The 23,818-nt window shown below is 44.1% G+C and overlaps 1 protein-coding gene and 1 long non-coding RNA gene across 5 annotated transcripts in view; both read right to left on the reverse strand.

Moving 5' to 3' along the window:
• LOC135240782 (uncharacterized) overlaps nt 1–668 on the reverse strand; it is a 31,702-nt gene extending 31,034 nt beyond the window's left edge. Inside the window, exon 1 of one of the 2 annotated variants that reach the window (XR_010325788.1) lies at nt 497–668. This is a non-coding gene — a long non-coding RNA (uncharacterized LOC135240782). The remainder of the gene's footprint in view (nt 1–496) is intronic. The other variant, XR_010325787.1, reaches the window with a different exon arrangement.
• Nucleotides 669–6,772: 6,104 nt separating this feature from the next.
• The window catches only part of LOC135240562 (zinc finger E-box-binding homeobox 2-like), an 85,732-nt gene continuing 68,686 nt past the window's right edge, over nt 6,773–23,818 (reverse strand). The window contains exons 3-9 of one of the 3 annotated variants that reach the window (XM_064310171.1): nt 22,244–22,312; nt 19,746–19,934; nt 18,595–18,809; nt 15,280–15,388; nt 12,979–14,975; nt 10,041–10,143; nt 6,773–7,640 (exon numbers count right to left, since the gene is read on the reverse strand). In XM_064310171.1, coding sequence (XP_064166241.1) covers nt 7,039–7,640; nt 10,041–10,143; nt 12,979–14,975; nt 15,280–15,388; nt 18,595–18,809; nt 19,746–19,934; nt 22,244–22,312 — 3,284 coding nt within the window. In that variant the 3' untranslated portion in view covers nt 6,773–7,038. Of the gene's footprint in view, nt 7,641–9,962; nt 10,144–12,978; nt 14,976–15,279; nt 15,389–18,594; nt 18,810–19,745; nt 19,935–22,243; nt 22,313–23,818 lie in introns of all 3 variants that reach the window. The other 2 variants (XM_064310170.1, XM_064310172.1) reach the window with 2 other exon arrangements.

The following is a 23,818-nucleotide window of genomic DNA, read 5'->3' on the forward strand; positions in this document are numbered from 1 at the left end:
AATTTAAATGGCCGCTATCAACTGAATTAAGATCAGCTCGCTACTGAATACAGCAGAATCCGTTGCCAAACTGAGTAGCAACTGTTTTTCGGAAAACGGTCAACTTTCTGCTTGTTGACAAGCTAGTTAACATTAGCTACCAACTAGCGCAAGATGCATCGCTCAAACCCCGTACTTCTTCGCCGGTACTCACAACACTGACATATTACTCGTGAAAGACACGGAAGTTTTGCTTGTTAGCAAAGTCGCTAGCTAGTTTGCTAACAAGCAAACAAATAACGCATGCGAAATCTTTTCAGAACCTAACGTTTGCTGTTCAGCGAACTGACCATTCTAATAGTTGCTAAATAAATCATCCGCGTTATTCGTAGGCAATTTAGACATCTTTAAACGATTCCGACAACACACTCAATATGCAGTTACCAGACTAGCTAATGACGCCTCCTCCCCACCCAGAGCGGACCACGCTGACATGGCCGCGTCTTTAGAGACTTACCTCCTCCCGGAGCAGCTCGTCACCAGGGCGGATGCCCCGACGCGTCAGTGCGTGATGACATCCTCTCTTTCTCTGCCTGTTACACGCACGGGCAGGAGAAAGCTGGGAGCGACTTTTCTGTTCTTTCCTGAGTGAACAAGTCAAGGCGCTGCAGCCGTACAGCGCAAGAGCGTGCACGAATAATTGACAGTATATAGGCTAATCTAAGCATTTACAAGATATTATTTATTATTATTATTATTATTATTATTATTATTATTATTATTTACTGATTATGCTACGATGATTTTAGTTTTATCTTTTTTTCCCCTTCTTTTTTTGCTGCAGTGCATTCTCGGCCAAACGTAGTCTGTATGATCGCACTTATATTTATGTTATTTTGCTTTTTTTTGTTAACTGTTTTCCATGGAACTGATTTTTTGTTCTTTATTTATTCTTTATTTTGTGGTGTTCTTGGTAAACCTGGTAAAACATCAAGATGAAACGTGGAGGGGGAGGAGGGTTTCGCAAAGAGAAGCTGGGATATGAGAGTCGAGGCTTTGTTAGTGGCCAGAACTCCCGTGGCGTTTTTTTTACAACGTTAGACCTAACACTAAACACCCCATTCTTTGCCCCGCACCTTCCATAAGCATCGCGAGTGCATGAAATTAAAATAAAATAATAAAGGAGAGGGGAAAGGGGGAGTGGGGGAGCTTAGCGGGACCTTCCCACACAACCCCGAACCCCCTTAGATTTGGGAAGCATTGTTGTCTTTGTGCCTTCTCCTGCTCGCCAGCCCGCCGCCTTGCACCTGCTGAATTCATCAGCGCAGGGCACGCGGGCCGACGTGCACTCGGTCAGCCGACGGTGCCTGGAAGTGGTGGCATTCGACTGCTGCCTGTAAGCAACCATTCGTCTTCTGTTTCTAAGCAGTTGTTTTGATGCTATCTATGAAAATAAACGTGCACGTTCGTGTGCACTAGCAAATATGGGTTCTAAACGAAATAGTTGATGAGTAGGATTTTGTGTTTTATTAAATTTTATCTGGCTCAAAATTGTGCTGCAAGCTGCATATATTATTTTTTTGAATCCCATTACGTCGTTTGCCCTCTTTTATTATGCAAACATTCAACCTGAATCACTCAAGAGTTTACAATTGTCCATTGTACAAAAAAGAAAAAAAAAAAGAAAAGAAAATTGAGACAATGGGATTCTCTTGAGCAAAGCAGGATCTCACTTTCTCTGGCCAGTTGGCTGTCTAATAACTGCTTAGTTGACGCCAACTAACTACAGAGTTCAAAGAGAGGATGGCAATTAAAAGCTTTAGAAATAAATAATAAAAACAAAAAGAAACGGGATAAATCTGGAACTTATAAATACAATCCAAATACGAAGGAAATTGTCCAAAGTGATATATTAGCGAACTTAACATTTAAAAAAATACAGATCGCATTTATGAACGAAATAAAGCTTACATTTTTTTATTCAAGGAAAACAAGTCTTTTTGTGAGATTGTTATGGAAAATACACTTGATAAGTCAAGTGCGTCTGAGACTTGTCTGTTTTTGGCTAATAAAACAAACTGCAACTTGCAACATCAGGCTATTTACACAGAGAGAGAGGGGGCGAGAGAGAGAGAGAGAGATAAATTCCCCATAAAGAGGTAAGAAAGGGCTTGCTTGAGTCATTTCCAAAAAGTTAACATCACGTTTCCAGAGCACCTTCGCGCGGCAGAGGGGACGAGACAGACGAGCGCTTGTGCTGAGGTCAGGCCGTGTTTTTTTATCATGCCACTGGCACACAAGTGCACCACCTGCTCCACATCTCTTTCTGGTATGGCCAGACGGAACAGCTGGCCGCTCTTCTAAAACTGTGATTGGCTAATCCCTGCTGGTCACTTGTGTTCCCCCTCCCCCCATCCCTGTCATTGAACTTTCTGTCTGTTAGTGCCAGGCCCAGGTCTCCAGCACAGGAACTGTCCTTCATCTGCACTGAGAATAATATGATGAGCATATGGGCATATGCAAATCATCTCTGAGGGTCAAAACTCCGCTCTTTCCTGTACACATACATCACCCCATCCAAACCTCGCTGAAATAAATAACTAACAAATAATATTAAAAGCACAATCAATGTACCAATGTGCTTTCAGCCACAGCCTATTAATGGCAGTTAGACAGGTGTTTTTGAACATTAGTAAATGTGCACAATAACATTGAATTAATTAAGCAGACAACTGAAAAATAAAAAACACCTTCATGTTTGAATTGAAACACCCATCAACCTAGGGTAAAATGGATAATAATTCAAAGTGTTAACTGTTTCTAAGATATGTGAATGCACCCTCTTGGTATGTTAATAATAATAATAATTTTATCCTCCATTGTATTGTTTTGGGTTTAATTCTTGTGGTCTGTTCTGGCTCCTATTTGGAGTTCACTGGTTTCATTTGCTTTTAACCTGGAACACAAGTGTTTGAAGGTTAGGCAAAGGAATGCTATCATACAAATGGAACTTCCTGCTCTTTATTAACACACACCTGCAGTCTGTGTACATTTTAATTCTGCCAATGGTCTCCAAGCTATTAACTTCAGTGAAAATCAGCATGAACGTTGTCGCTCTCTTGCTTTCTTTTCATAAGAATACATTTCGCAACTGCAGAGAGGTAGAGAGGTTTCCACACGTTTAAAAAAAAAACTTGAAGAGCGCCAAGAATAGCATTAAGTCATAGTCATATGTTAAAGTTGGATAAGTTCATGGAGGCCGTTGTGGCCAGAAGAACAAACACACCGGTCCTTTATGAAACCTGAAGTCAAGAGTCACAAAAGGGACTTTTGTTTACCACAACTCATTTCTTGTGCCTTCCACAAAGTTTTTTAAATGTATCTCAAAATAAACTAAATTAATTAGCTCACCAGGTAAATCAAAGAGGCCTATCGACAAAATATGGCCTCACTTCAATGCCTTTGATGTCACATGCACTTGTTCCCTTGGAAACCGTAATTACAGGAAAATTCAGGGAAAAGGTTTGGTTAGAGCTACCGACCGTCTATCAGTTAACTTTCTTATGACCACCTGCTTGTGTATGCTCATTAATTTAACCACATATTTTCTCAAAGTTTCTTTTTCAAATGCATGTTAACCTATTCCAAACGCTGATGTCCGACATCAAAAAGCGACACGTTTTAGCCTATAACCTGCCACAAAGACTGTATCAGATTAGATTTAAAAGCATGAGTTTACTTTATCTTTGGTTCAACAGATGAGATAGACAGAAATTACCTACCTAATCAGGGTTATGTTACTATATTTTGCGGAAATAATTTAAATGTGTATGTACGACAGGGGCAGCAGAAATTTTCCTATCAATTAGTAGGGCCAAGATATACAGAGCTCCATCTGTTCCTGGTTATTGCTTTTTTATTTTCTGCATCACTACAAAAATATGACATTTCAATAATTACCCCTACAAACATCTCATTAGCGCCACTGACCCCGACGGTAGCCTCTTGCGCTAGTTTATTTTCCCTGCCACGCTCAGGCTTTCTTTTGGTTCCAGTGTCGAAAATGTCATTTACCTGGGATCCTCTCGTCAAACACAGACATATGCTGGGGTGTGAGTGTGTGTGTGGGGGGGGGAGAGGGGTCTTTCATGGCAGATTGTAGTCTATCTTACATCACTTTTACAAGTTAGATTAGGAATAGCCACATGACGTGGTCCGCTCAACGAGCCCATGTCAGCTTCGCTGCAAAGCCTGGAGTGATCTGTGCGAGAGCCTCACTGCTTCCGAGAAATAAATATGTATCTGGGCCTGAACAGGAGGTGCAGTCCTGAGACGTAATGGATTTCTGATCTTATCCCCTGTCCGGACTGACCTGCTGACACTTCTGGCAGAGAGCCTTTGGAGTAACAAACCCCTCATTTCTGTTTGTTCATGTGGGAAACTACTTTCTTCACGGATGAGTGGTTAATTTTTATTTATTTTTTGCCTCTCTAAATGTATTTTACTTTAATTCTTATTTAAAATGTTTTTTTTTTTAAACTGCTGAATCACTGACACATTCAATAGTTTTTTTCTCCTTTTATCAATGGCAAATAAAATGTAAACATAATTCCATCTTTACTGATAATTACGTAAGATCGCAACCTTTTATCTGCAAAGCACCAAATGATTAGGGTGATGATTCACATGGCTTTAGGATCGATATGAAAACTGAAATAGGCAAACCAGGTCCCTGTTTGGCATGGCACAACCTTTCTGCTCTCCGTTTGATGTTGCGTTTAAGCCAAGAGTGCAATGTGGTCATGTAACAGCTATGAGAATTTTAACATAAAAGTTGCCTTTTTCCCTCAGTAAACCAGCATTTACTTACTAGAAATAATAAAAATGGATTAAAATAAAAAATAGACATAGACCAATACATATCATTTTGTTGTTTTAATTTATTCCCGGGAAACTGTACTTACTGAAATGAAAACCTTAAAACTAAATAGGTAGATTTAGGGTCTAGGGTCTCCTCTTTTTAATGTAATCTTCGATTAATCTTAGATGAAGTTCTTACTTTTTGTAGTTCACATTTATGCAGGCTTTCAAGATAAGATATCTCCTGGATGATGAGAGCATATTTTCCTGGGTTGAATTAAACACACTTTTTATATAAAAGAAAGACTACCAAAAATACTAATGTGTAACTTTTCTCAGTGTATGTGATTACTGATTGATGTAAGTAGAACATGGCAATATGTGCATATGTGTACATTATATGTGTATATAATGTGTGTTTAAATATTAAGTAAGCAAGGCGTATGCACTTAAGAAGATAGCACAATGGGTAACTTTCTTTTTTCTTCTTCTTTTTAATTTGGCTACTTTTATTCGAGCATGGTCATCTCCAAGAGAAATTACAAATTAAAAATTCAATAATACTTTTACAAAGACATTTCAGGAAAGATTTCTGTCATGGTATCATACATTGTGTTTTAACAGTCCCTCTTCATTTTTTAGCTAAAAATAAAAAATAAAAAAACAAAAAAAAAAAAAAAAACAAAAAAAAAAAGAACATGAAGAAAGTGGAATTTTTTGTCGAAAATACAGTGTTTTCACAATATTGTATCAAAAGTTCCCAAATTTGGAATTTCCAGTATCTGGAAAATAAATGAAACAAAACAATTAAAATAATAAAACTGAAAATTCGCATTTCACAATTAATGTTTCAAAACACAATAAATGCTCTCTATACGTAAATTTGCCCCAATGATCAACGCCATGTTCCTTTTTACTAAAATATATCTATATATTGAATAACTATAATACTGTACACTACAGTATGAAATAAATAAAATTAGGAAATATAAAATGAGCCACATAAATAAAATGTTATTTAACCTAAAATAAAATGAATGCAAATGAAAAAAACAAAAAAACAAAACAAAACAAAACAAAAAAAAAAAAACAAGTTTGGTGTAATACTGACAAAAGTTAATAATAAAAAAAAATATACAAAACACCGAAAATTGCACAAACAAATGTAAACTAAGGAACTGCTGCCTATTCTAATACTGACATGGGTGTTTCAAAGAACAAGGTGAACTATTTCTTAATACTGAAGCTGGTGTAAAGGCAACACACGTCACCTTCCATTACACTATACAAGGATGGCACTTGCAGAAACGCGCAGATTAAAAGGTTTGCATATAAGGCTTTTTTCTTATAAAAAAAAAAACACCTTACAAAGGCTTTCTCCTTCATAGCACTCTCCATCCTTCATCCTCTCTTCCCCTCATCCCATCGTTTCCTTCACTTTCCGGTCTCTTTAAGACTTCGACATCTTAAAATCACGCATGTATCAGTTAAGTTCCTTCACATCAGAAAAAAATAATAATAAAAATAAAAAATCAGAGGCCTAAAACTGTGTGGTTAGTTGACCTGACAACAGGGCAAACTATAGACAACACATTAAGTGATAGATAATTAATAATACTGATGTACTGTAGTGCTGACACTACTGATTTTTATTAAACACTGTATAAATATACATAGGCAATACTTTTTACTATTTTTGTAGTGATTATAGAAGCGGAGTGCAATTTGTACAAGTTACTAGTTTGTGCTATAAATACTATGAAACACAGGGTTTTAGGATGTTAGCACCACACATTTTTTAGGCCTTAATACTGTACAATTTTTAAAATGTATTTCTTTTATTTATTTACTTATTATTATTATTCTTTTTTTGCATAATGCATCTTCTTAAACAATCCCCACTCCCCGAGCCCCATCCAACCCCACCCCCCCCGTCCCCCTCTCCCCCGAACTCAAAGTTTAAAAAACAAAGTCTCTTTCAGCAGAATTGTCACCCATCCCCCTCTCGAGTCCATCACTACAAGCTTCCTGGAAGCCTCAGGCACGTACAGCTTGGACACACAATGGCGTGTTTAGAGTCAAGCAGGTAACAATGCTACCGGGGGAAAAAAAACAAAATAAAAATTAGATTCAATTTCTTTTTTTGTTTACAAAAGAACAAAAAAAAAAGAAGTGGGAAGCTTTGAAAACGCAGTAGTTTTAATTACACACGCCGTCCTCCATGTTGTCCTCGCGATCTGATTTGGTTTCCGTTTTGCCGTCCATCGAGCTCTCGTCCAGGGAGTGCTCCCCGTTCTCCTCCGCGCCCCGTGGGGTGTCCGGGTCCGTGTCCATGCTCTTGTTCTCGCTCTCCTCCTCCTCTTCCTCCTCCTCCTCCTCCACCTCGAAGCGCTCCTCGCGGCGGCCCAGCTTCGCGTACGCCCCCTCCGCCTCCTTCTGCCGCTCCCGGGCCGCCCCGTCCGGCCCGCCCCCCCTCGGGACGCCGTCCCGCTCCCCGGCGTCGGGGTAGCCCTGAGGAGTGATGCCCTGGAGGTACGCCCGGTTGATCAGCAGCTCGGTGGGCTCCAGGTGCCCCTTCTCCCGCGCCTCCTTCTCGGCCGCCTCCCGCTCCTCCGCCTCCCTCTTGCAGTAGGAGTAGCGGTGGTTCATGTGTTGGGAGTAGGAGCCCGAGTGGGAGAAGCGCTTGCCGCACTTGTCGCACTGGTACGGCTTCTCCCCCGAGTGCAGCCGGGAGTGCTCTATAAGGTGGTGCTTGTGTTTGAACGCCTTCTTGCAGATCTGACACTGGTGCGGTCGCTTTCCTGCGGAGAGGAGGAAGAGGAGGAAGAGGAGAGAGCCGGTTAGGACTGCTGGAGGAACGCTGCCAGCGCTTTAAAAAATGAAAAGGTCATGTTAGGAGGAAACAGAACAAACGAACAAACAAACAGAGAAACAAACAAAAGTGCAAACGAAATAATAACAGTAATAATAATAAAAATAATAGATAAATTGATAAATAAATCAAGTATTATACATTAAAAGGAACAAATTACTTGTTACAATAAAATCTATTGTGCTTTTTATTTTCAAATCTGAACTTTAAAAATAATTACACACAAAATAGCAATGGAACACAGTGGATATCTGTGCTTGCATTCATGTGTTTATATTTTAAAATTCCCTCCTATCGCTACAACATGGAGGAACAGAACCACAAACACTTGTTTCAGACGTGAGCGCCTCTCTGCAAGCGTGTAACACAAATAAAGCAGTAAACCAAACAAACAAGACAGAAAAGCAGCGGCACAGACATAAACCAATAGGAGACGGAATCGAATAAGTCAGCGATTCCTTCATCAATAGTGAGTCCACAGGATGAAGCCCCACAGTAAAAGCCTAAATACGTTCTCATTCTATACTGAGCCGCTCCACCAACGTGTCATGTTCGCCATACCGGAAGCAATGTTTAGGTTGCAAAATGAAGCCAAATTAGCCGACAGTAACGCGGTGTGTGCTTCCTACACTGCTGGCTAACTCAAGGCCCCCCTGTTAATGGGACGTGTTGTGATGCATCCTGGGACAGGGGCACTGGGATCTAAAATAACTCAACACATCTGCATGTACAGCAGTCAGTCTGACACAAACCACGGCACGGAGCTTCTCTTTGGCCTTAAAGCAGCTTGTGACAGGCCGTAAGAGCCAGGCCTCTAGCCAAACACACACACACACACACGTATATACGCACACACATGCATACACACACACGCACACACATGCACACTCACACTCTCTCTCACACACACACTCACACGCACACATGCACACACACACATGCACACACTCACACGCACGCACACACACATACACGCACACACACACTCTCACTTACACACACACACGCACGCACACACACACACATGCACACACACACGCACAAGAACACCTACACAGAAACACGCACACACACATGTACAAACCCACACACACACACATGTACACACCCACACACACATGTATACACACACTCACACACATCTGGCCAGTTCCTGACCACACGTAGTTATGGTATGCCTTCTGCAGCTTCCATAGCTGCCATGCATCCCCCCCGCACCCCTACCCCCCCCCCCCACCACCTCCACCGCACCACCAGTTCAAAAATAGACTACAAATCTGTGTCTGTGCATTGCTGCCTGTGCATTGCAGGGCTCAATAATGCGACATGCAGGACAGGGATGATGCAAGCCTGGGAAAGAGGCCCCGAGAAAGATAAAAAAAATAAATAAATAAATAAAAAAGAGGTCGCAAGATTTTCATATCTTCGCCAAATTTTACAAAAGCACAAAAAAATATAACCTGTAGGCAGGAGTCTTCAATTATAGATATTTAAACTGGGAGCAATGATTTAAGCATATTTCGCTTTCAGAATAAAATAACGGGTAACACTTTCACTTAACATGAAAGGGGTCAAAAGGCAACAACTGGTTTAGCTGACTAATTCCAGTGTGCCATCAGAGAGAACATTATTAATGTATCCTGTAAAACAGGGACATACTGGCTGCTGGAAAATGACCAGAGCTTTGAAATGAATGAAATATTTTCTATAAAGACCATTCTATATAAACGAGGCTGGAAGACATGGTCACAATGGGCACGACTTGATTATGACAGGGCATGTGCATAAGCATAATGTATTTTTTTCTATAAATATTTGGACATTCGTGATTCTTTAAGTATATCTTCCGTTACAGGTACAAAAATGATGCTCTGAGAAATCAAGACGTCCCTGAAAGCGCACAGATTTTAAGTCACGCTCATAAGTCAGCACTGGGGAATCTTAACAGAAAGACGCCGGATTCACAACCTTACAATATCCAATTCGCCACATGTAAGTTCACGTTTATTTCTGTCACATCAAAAAAATAAAAATAAATAAATAAAAAGAAAGAAAAAAGGTCGGCTCGGCCCTGTCAATAGGGGGGGAGAAAAAGCACGTTAGAGTTCTGGATTTAGTCTAACACATACAACCGAGAAAAAAAAAAAGAACACAATAAGAGAACATAAAGAAAGAGAGGAAAGAAAGGGTTTAGTAACACAAAACATGAAAAAAGCAATGGGGTAAAATAGGTGTCCAGAACAGTATATACCTGTGTGCTCATATTTGTGTCTTAGGAGGGAACTGCTCTTCTGGAATGTTTTGTCGCACAAGTCACACGCGTACATACCACTTTCTGTCTTCTTAATCTTCTTCCGAGACAGACAGGACTCAGAGTCTGTCAGGTCATCCAGGCCTGACATATAATCGGCCGTCCCGTCGAGCAGCTCCCCCTATAAGATAACCAGATTTTTTTTCGTTCAATCCACACCTGTCACCTAAATATAGGCGCCGTCTGCCGTTAGAAATCTGAATGGAGCTCATTGTAACCCGCTAACAAACTAACTCGTCTGGAGGCGTCTGCAGGGGAACATATGCGCTTTTCACTTAAACTGTGGATCTGTCTGGGGGTGCGAGGTTTAAAAATAGACCGGGAGTGCAGGAAATCTACACACACAGTAAGACCAGGACCAAAACACTTTTTAAAAATGTTGGCCCATTTCAATTCTTACATTTCTACCAATGTAATATACATATATATATATATATATATATATATATATATATATATATATATATATATATAGACAGTGATGTAATGTTTTGTATTGGCTCTGTAATCTAACACGTTGAATTTGCAATGAAACAATGAGTGGAGACAGTAAGCGTTAATTTGAGGGCATTTACATCCATATAGAGCGATCTGTGAGAGAATTATAGCCCTGTTTATACACAGTCCCCCTCTTTTTGGAGACCAAAAGTAATCTGACAATTGGCAGCTCAGTTTTATGCTGTTGTCTATGCACAAGAAAGCTAACAAAAGGCTAACAAAAGGTACAGAGTTGATTCTAAAACCAGTAAAATGCCAGTAAAGCAGGCCATCATGAATCTGAAAAATCTGTATAAAGCGAGCAGAGACACAACCTAAACATTGGGTGTGTCAAAATCAATCATCTGGTACATTCTTAAGAAGCAAGAATACATTGGTGAGTTCAGCTATAGCAAGTGACCTGGCAGCCCACAGAAGACTACTGTAGTGTTCTGGTTTGGGCATGTATGACTACCAAAGGTAGTAGCTCACTTGTCTTTATTGATGATGTAACTGCCAATTTCAGCAGCAGGATGAATTCTGAAGTGTACAGAACCATCTTATCTGCTCATATCCTAGCAAATGCCTCAAAACTCTTTGGATGGTGCTTCATCTCGCAACAATGGTCAATGAGCCCAAACATACTGTTAAAGCAACCAAGGAGTTTATCAGGGCCATAAAGTGGAATTTTCTTGACTGGCTAAGTCAATCACCCAACTAGAATCCAAGTGACCAAGCGTTTCACTTGCTGAAGACAAGATAGAAGGCAAAAATTCCCAGAAACAACAGGAACTGAAGATGGCTGCAGTACAGGCCTGGCAGAGCATCACCAGGGAAGATACTCAGCATGCGATGATGTCTGTGGGTCACAGATTTCTGGCAGTCATTCAGTGCAAAGGATTTGCAACCGAGCACTAAATATATTACATAAAAAAGACTGTTAATTTTTCCAATTAGTTATGGTCTCCTAAAATTGGGGGAAGTATGTATAAAGAGTTATAACTCTGCCACAGATCACCTGTATGGACATAAATACTCTCAAACTAAAGCTGACAGTCTGCACTTTAAACACATATACATCTGATCTGTCGGAGTACAGAGCAGAAACAACCAAAATTATGTCATTTTCCAAATACTTACAGACTGCACTGTATATACAGCACATATAGACACACACATACCCACACACATAATATATACATATATATAAAATTGTATATATATATATATGTGTGTGTGTGTGTGTGTGCACGCGCCTGTGTTAAGGCATGGTATTACCAATGAGGCTGACTCCTTGACTCCACAGAATATCATTAATATTTCCATATTCCATATATTTGCATTCTAATTTATTTTAATTTTATACATGAAAGAGTGTTAATTCTATATTTATCTGTTCTTCTTTCATAGGGAAGATTAACCTGATAGGCTAACTTAAATTAATGGGGAAAAATATTATTACATTAGAAGGTCTTGATAATAAGAGGAAGCCCTTTGCAGGGCATATTGCCCGTCTTCTAATTTTCAACTCATAATGATTAAATCAAGGGGTGCACTAAATGACCAAAATTGAGCAGCACCAATGCCCTCATTAGAAGTTCTTACTATGGCCTGACAATGATTTCAGAGACATTGCTACACTGGTTTTAAAAACAGAGCACTATCATTCTGCAATCAATTTCAGCTAAATGCCCGTAGCTGTATTTTTAAAATCTAATTTAATAACTTAGAATAGGAAACATTATTAATACTTTTTTATCAAAATGGTTCCCTCTATGTTAAACAGCCTTCAGCATTCAGCGATAATGAACACGGAGGCCCGTGCATTATTAATCCACATGTTGAAACTCATTTTGGATTCTCTCCCTTAAAAAAAAAAAAAAAAAAAAAAAAGGAAGAAGAAGAAGAAAAAAAAAATGATTTGGTAGAGACGTGGGGAGTCTGTCACATTCTGCGCTCGGCACCTTTGCCTGGCACGCAGATGTCGCCTTTCAGTCACGGAGTTTCGGCTAATTAATACCTGAGAAAACCCGAACCGGGCCCACGCGCGCGCGCGCAGTCGAGGGGGGGGGAGAGAAGGGGGCAGATGTGCCGTTAAACTGGAGGAAGATCGGAACAGCTGGCGACGGGATGCTGCTCGCACTCGACCGCACAGACAGCCCCGGCGCCGAGTCTGGCAGCACCTGAATCTCACATCATAACCTCTAAAACATCCATTACGCGGCGGCGCCGCTAATGAAGCGTGCGCGGGGAGCCGGGGCCTTCTGAGCGCGCTCGACATCTGTTTACCCCCTCGGCTCTGCCGGGTTCGCCGCGCCGCAGGTAAACGCGGATTTCAGACTCAGAGCACCTTTTAATTAGCAGCAGAATGAGCAAATCAGCCGAGAGATCCCCCTCCCCCCCTCCCCCACCACCCCCCCACCCCCCTTAAAAAAAAGAGAAACCCCGCTGTGGCTTCAAATGACAAATGCTCATTTACCTGGAAACCTGGTTTCCGCTGGTATTTCCTCCGTTGCTGCAGCTCAGCGAAAGTGGCTGCTCCTGTTGCATAAGTGTAGGCCATGTGCGGTAGGAAGCTCATTTGATCCAGCCCCGGGTACGGTCCCAGTCCGGGTATACTGGCTTGAACCGGGGGCATGAACGTGGCCGGAGGGAACGCGCTCTGCGGAGGAAGCGAGGTGTACAGAGGTTTGGCACCGAAGGGGTTAATGCCGAACATGGGGCTAGTGCTTTTGTCCAGGTTGCCGCCATTGTTGGAGCCGGCAAACTCCTTCTTGAGATACGCCAGGTTGAGCGGCTCCTCCAGCAGCTCCCTGGGGGAGGGGGCGCTGTTGTGGTCTGTAGGTATGCTGTTGGGTTTGGGCCTGCTTTTCACGGACAGGACCCCCTTGGGTTCCCTCATGAGCTTTGGCAGGGAGAGGTCCAGAGGCTCGGCCTGGAGGTCCTCCGACGTGAAGCTGTTTGGAGTGTACGAGCTGCTGTGGGAGTTTTTCGAAGACGTGGAAGAAAGGTTCAACGGGGAAGGCGTGTTGCTCCTCGAGTGGTCCAGCTTGTCGCCCGCCTGCTTCCCACCGGTAAACTGGGCGGTTTTGGAGAGCCGGAGGGGAGTGTCGAAGTTGTTGATGTTGTTGTGGAGCTCCGCTATGGAGGGGGACGTGATGCGGTTGGCGGCTTTGACCAGGGACACCGGAGACCTGGCTGCTAAGGAATCTTTTGAGGGGGTGTGATTGGCAACAGCCAGCGACATGTCCATGTTGTTCCGTTCTAGAGGCGGGGTCCTGGAATTGTTGTACTGGTAGACTTTCCTCTGCTCAAACCACTCTTTCACAAATTCCTGAGGGAGGCCCACCGCTATGGAAATCTTTAGTAGTTCCTCCGAATTGGGTTCCATGTTCATGGCGAAGTAAGCTTTCAGTACAGACATGTGGTCCTTGTAGGGGTTCAGGGAGCTCGGTACCCCTTTCTCCGAAAGCATGGAAGAGAGCAAGAGGGCGTGCTTCTCAGCGAACATCCCCGGCTTGCTGGGCGCCAGGTTTTCGTTGGGCTGCAGGACCGCCTTGATCTCCTCGTTCATTTTGCACAGGTAGCGTTCGTGTTGATGCAGGGGAATCGGGCCCGGAAATGTTTCTTTGCAGTACTGGCAAGAAAACGGTGTAAACAGCATGTTGTTGTCGTGCATCTTGTCCTCGTGGCCGAGGTCTAGCACGTGATTCGATCTCTCTTTTTTGATATTGCTAATTTGTCTCTTTGAGTCCGTGGTCAAGCTCTGGAGGCAGGCTTTGGCTTCGTTCACCTTCTCTAGCGTGTAGTCGATGATGCTTTTGGTGGCGCCGTTGTGGCTGACGACTGGAAGACTGGCGGGGGGAGCCCCAGGAGACGTCAGGCCCTGCCTCTGCTCCTCGAGCGGAGACCCCAGCTCCTTCATGTAGGCCTTGAGCTTGGAGATCTCCTCCGGCTTGCAGTCCATTTTCTGTCGGCACACCGTGTTGTCCACGATCTGGAGGACCTTCTGCACCTCGCTGAGGTTGTTCGCCAGGCCGGGGTACCCGAGGAGCTGAGAGTCTATCCCCATCCCCAAATGCTGCAAGGGACTCTGGGCCGAATTGTGCACCCCCAGCGGGCTCCCTCCCCCCATCCCGCCGTTCATGAAGGGCCCGGGCGTGCCGAAGCCGTGGGAGGCCATCATGAGCTTGTAGTCGTTGAAGTCCAGAGGCTCGCTCTTGATGTCGAGGTGGCCGGCCTGGTCCTGGAGGCCCGGGGGCCTCCCGTTCTCCAGCTTGTGCCGGAGCTGGCTGATGGCGGAGTTGGTGGGGGAGGAGGAGGCCGACGTGGGCGAGGATCCCGTCTTCATGCTGCCGCGCATCCTCCCGTTCACCGCGATCAGGCCGATGCACTTCTTGCTGCTGATGTGAGAGCTGTACGAGCCCGAGTGGGAGAAGCGCTTCTTGCAGTTCGGGCATTCGTACGGCTTTTCACCTGAAGCGGAAAAAAAGCAAGGCATACCGTTAAATACGCCACTAAAAATAATAACAATAATTAAAAAACTAACAGAGAAACGTATTTGGCTCCTTAATGTTCCAATTCCAGAGCCGCATTGATCTGGTTTAAAGCGCAATTACCACACAGGCTCTTGGAATGGTGCAAAGTAGAATGAGTCATTCATTGACAGTGGGAGGGAAAAAAAATGCCAATCAATTTTGAAAGTCCTCTGAAGTTCACAACAATCTTAAATCAAGGTAATGAATATTCAAAGGGAGTGAACGAGTCCCCTGCCACCCACCGCTGTGAATCCGCAGGTGTTCCTTCAGATGGTGTTTGTATTTGAAGGCCTTGCCGCATTCTGTGCATTTGAACTTGCGGTTGCCAGCTCCTTGGTTCAGCAGTTGGTGCTGTAGAGGAGAAGGTATTTACATGAGCCTTGCACAAACCTTTCAGAAGAAGACTTCAGTAAATAATCACAATCAGCGTGTCGCAGGCGAAGCCAAATAGCTGCCGCTCCCGCGCACCATCTTGCCTTTCTTCCTCCAACACCAACGAGAGAGTACAAGTGTGGCGACGATAGCAGAGTCAATCACATACCTTTTAATTTCCTGGCTCGCGAGCCTTTAGAGTTTGGCAAGCGGAAATATCATAAATAAAAGCCCCTCAACCCCCCCCTCCTGCACCCCCTAAAGACTTCCCCCTCATTAGAAACCGAAATCTGATCGACTTTTATTCATTCGCGCTAATCTCTGATTATGCTATAGGCCTCTCCGGTAAAATACCGACCTTCATACATTAACCTAATTATATGCCATACAAACGGTTACGCAGATTTCTCACTCTCTGCGTCTCCCTGTATACGTCTTACTGTTTTTTCTAATAGGTAGCAAATTAACTTAATGTTTAATCATCAGAAGGTTCTTTAATAAATGTAGAACACCCTGTGCAAGACGGGAGTCAAATTACCGTTCAAAGGTAGAACGTCTGCGCATCTCCCCCCGCGCGCATTTGCAATTTAAACAAGGCGCCCCCCCCCCCGAAATCAACATATAATAGACAATAACAACAACAACAATAACAACGTGCGCGTGAGCGAAACCCCCCCTCCCCCCCCCCCCCCCATTCGCCAGGCGTGCGCCATTAATTCAGAGTGGGAGGTGAGCATGTTAAACGGTTAGGAAGTACAAAAGATCTCTCGGCACACGGAGACCAGCCCCCTGATCCACGCTGACAACTGCCGGGGAGTTTCTGTCCCTGCCCACACCGCTGCTCAGACAGATGGCGGAGCGCGGGACACACGGAGGTTTGTTCAAACAGCGGCAACCTTCAAAGATCAAGCGCAAGTCGGGTCCGCCAAAGCTCCAATGGGGGACCCCAGCGCTCGCATGTTGCTGAGTCGCATAAACAAACAGCAACAGCTGTTTCGTCCCCCCCCCCCCCCTCCCCGCCGCCATCCCTCCGAGGACCGCGGTAAACTTTAGTTGTGCCACTGTTAATATGACACAATCATTTTCCTTTGCTAATTGCGAATGCCACTTGTAAACGAGGGGGGGGGGGGGGGGTTTATTTTGGCGCCAAATTCCACTCCAGCGCTCCTGCTTCCGGAATGGGGCGCGGCGTTGCCGTCGGCCGTTGCTTATTTTACTTCTGATTGGCCAGAAATAATGAATCTGAGGTTCTGAAGCATACGTGCACTGGATGGCCAAAAGTATGTGGACGCATTACATCCAACATCTCATCCAAAATTACGGGCAATAATATGGAGTTGGTCCACCATTTGCTGCTATAACAATCTCTACTCTTCTGGGAAGGCTTTATACTAGATGTTGGAGCATTGCTGCAGGGATTTTCTTCCATTTAGCCAGAAGAGCATTAGTGAGGTTGGGCACTGATTGGGCAATTAGGCCTGGCTTGCAGTTGGCTTTCCAACTGATCACAAAGGTGTTGGATGGGGTTGACGTCAGGGCTCTGTGCAGGCCACTTAAGTTCTTCCACACTGTTCTTGACAAAACCATATCTATATGGACCTCGCTTGGGTGCCCGGGGGTATTGTGCAGCTGAAACAGGAAAGGGCCTTCCCCAAACTGTTGGAAAACACTGTGCAATCATGTGACTGCAGAGGAAAGCCTTTCCAAATGGAGGAAGTAAACAAATAAACAAACGCTCAAGCAACCCGAGGATTAGGACACCTGATCGCTCTAAATCCCAGCTGTTCGCAATTAAATGAGTCTGCTTAGAGTCAGGTAAGAGCTCTGTGTCCTTAAGCAAGTCAGGTAAGAGCCCTGTGTTCTGAAGTAGAGTCAGGTAAGAGCCCTGTGTTCTGAAGTAGAGTCAGGTAAGAGCTCTGTGTCCTTAAGCAGAGTCAGGTAAGAGCTCTGTGTCCTTAAGCAAGTCAGGTAAGAGCCCTGTGTTCTGAAGTAGCGCCAGGTAAGAGCCCTGTGTTCTGAAGTAGAGTCAGGTAAGAGCCCTGTGTTCTGAAGTAGAGTCAGGTAAGAGCCCTGTGTTCTGAAGTAGAGTCAGGTAAGAGCTCTGAGTTCTTAAGCAGAGTCAGGTAAGAGCTCTGTGTCCTTAAGCAAGTCAGGTAAGAGCTCTGTGTCCTTAAGCAAGTCAGGTAAGAGCTCTGTGTCCTTAAGTAGAGTCAGGTAAGAGCTCTGTGTCCTTAAGCAGAGTCAGGTAAGAGCTCTGTGTCCTTAAGTAGAGTCAGGTAAGAGCTCTGTGTCCTTAAGTAGAGTCAGGTAAGAGCTCTGTGTCCTTAAGTAGAGTCAGGTAAGAGCCCTGTGTCCTTAAGCAGAGTCAGGTAAGAGCTCTGAGTTCTTATGTTTAAGGGACAGTGCGTAATTCAGTTTTACTCAGAGAACAGTTCGCTTCAAACAAAAAGATGAATCCCCCTAAACTCTTTCAGTTAAAAGCAATCAATCCAAATATGACAGTGCTTTATTTGTAATTAGACAGATGGTCAATATTGGCAGTTGTACCAGAGGTGTTTTTAAAATAAGAATATCAGAATGTACACATTTATGCTTTGAACAAATAAAAATTAAATGGTAACCTTTATGTTTACCATCTATTGGATAAAAAGGAATTTGATTCTACGATTCTGCAAAAAAAAAAAAGAACTTCAAAAGTCTGAACTGAAAAGCGCTGTAAGACGAGGCAGCATCCTCCTTCACCTTTTAAGAGTGAGCATGCTAGTATGAGTGATTAGCGTCTGATAAAAATAGTGAAATCGAATATGTTTAGACTGAGTTTAAGGAACATAAAAGCTTAAGAGTAAAGTGAAGTTAAAGAGCAGATAAAATTTCTAAATTGGAAATTAACACAATCATTCGATCGTGAACATAAGACTGCTAAACCATATCAGAGGAGGCCATCAAAAATCCATTTAGGCCCCAATTAAAGCTATTACCATTAAAAGATCCGCATCTTCAAAATGCCATGAAAAATTAATAATGATTGCCAATCAAAATGATATCTTTTCTCCGAGGGGTTATTGCACATCAGAAATAAAGAGAGAGGGAGAGAGAGAGAGAGAGAAAGAGAAAGGGAAAGGGAGGTGGTGGTGATGGTGGATGAGGAGGAGGAGGAGGAGCGGAAAAGGGCATATGATCCTCACCTGATCTCTTCCTGGCTTGTGTGTGGCCATATGTCTCTCAAGCTGAGTGCGGTAGGCGAACGTGTAGCTGCACAGGGGGCAGGAGAAGTTCTCCTCGTTCTTCTCGTGGCGGTACTTGATGTGTTCCTTGAGCGACGTCAGCCGCTTGTAGCCCCGGTCGCAGTAGGGGCAGGTCAACAGTTGGGCGAAAGCATCTGGAGTTCCAGGTGGTGCGTCTGCGCGGGAGGGACGGGGGGGTGGGGGGGGAGGGGGCGGGGAGAGGGGAAGTGGGCCAAAAGGTCAGCAAATCAATGGCAGCTAATGGGCGTGATGCCCAGAATGGTATGGGAGGCATCTCGGCAATCTGCTACACAGAGTGCCATCATCTCAAGCTGGCATCTCTGCCCCTCCACACACACACACACACACACATACATACATGCACGCACATGCACACACACACACACACAACAGACGCACTCACACACACACATGCACACAAACACGCACTCACACACACATACACACGCACATACACAAACACACACACACTCACACACACATTTAGGACATAAAGAGGATATCCGGGGACATTTTCTCTATGCTATTCTCAGAGGTACACTCCGTGTGTGTACATACATCATAGGTGCAATACAGCAAATATAACATACAAATACATACATAACATACATACAAATATCATGTGCGAATATAATGTGATTCTAAATTTTATGTGTTGTAATCAAACCGTTAAAATCAAAACATTTTTAATGCTGGTCATTTTGAGTTTATGGCATTCAAGCCAGGTAAAATAAAGACTGAAATTTGTATAATGACAAGACTATTCCTCTTTTTAATTATATCAAATTTACAGCGGAAATATAAACTATTTTATTATATAAAAAATCATTTTTACAACCAATGCCCCTAATTGGCTTATGAATTACATTTTGTTCGACAATTTTGTCATTTCTGAAGTATGGATCTTAAATCCTGTTCGATTTGATGCCTTTTTTGGGGGGGGGGGGCACTGGAGGTGTCCTCTCTGATTTCAAATGGGGGCAGCTGCTGTATGACCGAAGGTAAACACGGAGGCGTTCGGCGAATCCGCGAGACTCAACAGCCGCCCTTTCCACCGAGCGAACGCCGAAACGATCTCCAGCAGATCTCACCGTTCTCCTCCGGTCCGTTCGCCTCGGGCGTGCCCAGACGGGACAGCTCCTCCGGGGCTTCTGGGTAAATGATGGCGGTGTCCCCGCGCTGCAGGTACTCGGCGATGCTGACCACGTGGCTCTCGGCTTCCTCCAGCTTCCGCTCGGAAAAAAACTCCTCGAATTCCGAAGTGCAATCAACGTTCTTAACTGGAGGAGAAACAAGCCAGAAAGAGAGAGAGAGAAAACAGGGAGAGAGAGAGAAAAAAAAGAGAAATTGAGTTGTTTTGTCCCCCAAGAGAAATGTGGTGTTACAGTAAGACATCGGAAACATGTCGCTCTGAACGTGATGAAGAAAACCAAGGAAACCATTACGGTAGTAGTTTGGGAAGTATACATCTAAGTTACGGTTTTATCTTGTCACATAATGGCCGCTAAAACAAGAAATATGAGTTAATCTCAGGAAAGTGCCATCGTGAATGGTGGAGAAGCTTTTAAAGATGAACCGATCCTACTTTAAACATATTACCAGTCACACTAAAAATGTTTATGCCAAAATCACATTTGCTCAGATTGCCAATTTCACTTGTGATTTCCTTCATCACTTTGAATTAACTGAAATTTGATGATGATGCTTAAAATATTTATCTTTAAGATTACCAGGAGAGAATGACACATTTATTAAATCAGACTTGGTTGTTAAAGCACATCAGAATTTATTTATTTTTTTTAGACATAATGTACTTCATTTGCATATCTACATTCCTTCTCTTTATTGATTAAAAGGGGAAAAGGGGAGAATTTCCCACTCCTCAGGAATCGCTTGGCTGTATTTTAATTTTGGAAAACAAATGTTTTTAAAAGTCTGAAATTCGCTAGACACGTGTGTTCCTGGAACGCTTCCTCCGGTTCCTGCTCTTCAGGGGACCTGGAGCTGCAGACGAGAGATAGCTGCCTCCATCACAAAACAGAACCCATAACAACCCGGCAAACTCCATTAAGCAGGAAACGGCAGGCCCTCATTGGTGCTCGCTGATTACGAGCCAAAAAAAAAAAAACAAAACAAAAAAAAATCTTCCGCCCTGCCAACCAACCAACTTCATTCCTGCTCTTTATAATACCAGAGTCTTGTCACTACAGATATGTGTCTCCTTTGGGCCTCCTTTACCTCATGCTGAATTTGTCAATTAAGCGAAATATTACGGGGCCAAAAGCTTTGCTTTATAGGATTTGGACTCATTTTTATTAGCTACCTTTTAATTAGATTGCTTCCCCGACGAACAAAGTAAACTGGGCGCGTTGTGGTTTGTGGAGCTGTAAGCACTTTATGGTCCAATTTATAAAAGGTCAAGGTAGTGGATTGTGTCATTGTCAAAACGGCTCGGAAATGTCAAGCCGTCGATGGATCCCTTAAATTGTACTGTACGACAGTAAAACTAGGCCAGGCAATTTGCGACGCTCTCCCTAAACGGCCCAGGCGTAAATATTTGCGCTCTCGCGCCGAGCGATTATCAAACGAACAACTGCGAGGGGCCTCGAAGGTCTGCCTGTTCCGATTCGCCACCGGCAGTCAAACGGGTAAGTGTTTTACCGCGGCGTTGTGGCCGGGATGTGAAAGTACACAAACTATAAACAAATCAAATTTAGACCAAATGCGATTTTGCACTTAAATGTGATTTGCGATGCTCTCGCGCGCGCACGCGGTAACGCACACCGTTTCCAGGTCTCTCGCTGATGGAAACAGTCTCGCAGCGCGACGTGAGGTGTTCAGCACACGTTTCCTCATTAGGGGTACTCCCTCGCTGAAACACCACGTAGGCAGGTAGCAAAATTGTTTGTGGCAAACAAACACTAATGCCCCGCTCCCTTTATGAAGTAAAAATTCTAATTTCTGCACTTTGCATTGTTTCCAGTGCAGATTGCGAATGGAACGTTAAATGGTATTTATTTCTATGGAAACCGAATTGTTCCCCGAAAACACGCATTACCTAGAAGATCAAGGAGCCGAGGGGAAAGACTGCCATTCGGCGGCGGCTGTTTACACCAGCAGCACCACAGCCAATCGGCAGCGGCTGTTTACACCAGCAGCGCCACAGCCAATCAGCAGCAGCCGGGATGATATCATGGAAGGAGAAGTTAATTCCCGAGAGGCGGGTGGGTGGAAATCAGCTTCGTTTACATAATTAGAAGTGGCAGGTAGGATTTGGTTCCTCTGTTCTGAACAGACCAGGACTGAGAATAAACACACACACACACACACACACACATGCACACATGCATGCATGAACACGCGCACACACACACACACACACACAGATACATACACACACGTATACACACGCTTGCACACACACACACATACATACACACACACATGCACAGACGTACACCCACACACACGCACACACACACGTGCACACACACGCGCATCACATGCACACACGCACACACATGCGCACACACACACACACGCACACCCACACACACAAACCTCCCGGCTCAGAAGCGAGCTCGCTCACCTGTACCATTTCCAAGTCTCTGATGAGCGACGTCAGGCCCCATGGAATCGAACTCGTCCTTCATCTCATCTGCGGGGAGAAGAGGCAGGAGAGGGGCCTTCAGTGCCACGGCGTACCCAGCAACGCCACCTCACAGTGAGGCTCTCACAGGAAGGCCGCCGCCCCGAAGCCCGCCAGGCCTCTGTTAGGGGCGCGTTATGAACGCTATCGTTTGCCCCAGACGGAGAGACTCCTTTACCTTCGGCACGGCAACAAGCGGCGGAAAAAAACGCCGCCCGCTCTAACAGGAAGCGGCGGTCACCAAACAGAGAGATTCGTTCCGGAAGCCCCGGTCCACCTGAGCACAAAAAAAGCCCGTAGCTGTTCCGGCTCCACAGCCACAGAAGGGGGGTGGGGGGAGGGGAGGGGGGGGCGAGGCGGGGGGGTGAGGGGGGGGAGACTTCGGCTCGTAACGCACGGCTTTATCAAGTGACCTTTCTGTTGCCATTATCATTCGGTGTTATGCAAACTGTACCAGGAATGTCAGAGCAATTCACAGTTTGTCCCGGCATAGGTAAGACCAAGATAACGAATGACAGTCCTTTGGTGGACAGACCAGCCTGCAAGAAGAAATGATTTATTTATTTATTTATTTTAAAAAGGGGGGGAGGACAGTTTTAAACGTTGGGGGAATTCGGCGGGCGTGGTTAACAAGGAGACGTCGTTAGTGTACACAGACAATTAACTTAAGGAGGGTCTCCTCTCCAGCTCCTTCCTCCGTGTCTTAAGGAATTAAATCAAGGTATTTCCGAGAAGATAGGGGCCGGTTATAAATATAGCCATTGTGCTTGTTCCTCCTGGCGCCGCTCATATGACCTGGGCTTGGAGTCACAAGCTCCTAAGGACTGTAGCCCCTCCCATCTGAAGGTGCATGAGCCAGGCAGAATGCAGACTCTCTCTTATCCACCCCCACACCCCCCACCCTTTCTTTTTTAGCTTGATACAGGCCATTTTCAAACTGCTCGACTTCCTTCCCCAATAAACAGAGCTACATGTAAGGGAACTAATTGTCTTTTCTGTTTCAAAAGCCATACAGTGAAGCCTTAGAAGGCCTTAGGCCGAATCTCCTGAAGAGCTGGAGCAAGTCACAAAATCTCAATCGTAAAATATGCAGTGGTGATTATCTAAAACAGCTATTCAATAATTATCCTGAATTTCAAAAATAAACTGTCTAGTAACTGTTTGTGATTGGCAGGTGAGGTACTGGCTGTGATGTTCAGGGTTGCTGGTTTCAGAATCCATTTTGTTTTCAGCCATCAGTTAACTTCTAATTTATGTAAAACAGGGGAGAGAGAGAGGGGGGGAAAAATCTATTTTGGTTGTTTTCACGGTTCCCCTGAACTATTTAAATCATTAAGCGCAGACTTTCGATACCCCCCGCACTTAAAGTGAAACAGTTTCCTTCTGCACAAAACAGACAAATAAAGGAAAAGCTCAGCCAATGGCAACAGAGGATAAAGAGGTGGCTTTTGAATGAAACATACTACATTTTCCCTCGATTAAAAAAAGACAGCTCCACTGGAAGGAAAAAAAAGA

Source organism: Anguilla rostrata, chromosome 15, assembly GCF_018555375.3.
Source record: "Anguilla rostrata isolate EN2019 chromosome 15, ASM1855537v3, whole genome shotgun sequence".
Lineage (NCBI taxonomy): Eukaryota > Metazoa > Chordata > Actinopteri > Anguilliformes > Anguillidae > Anguilla > Anguilla rostrata.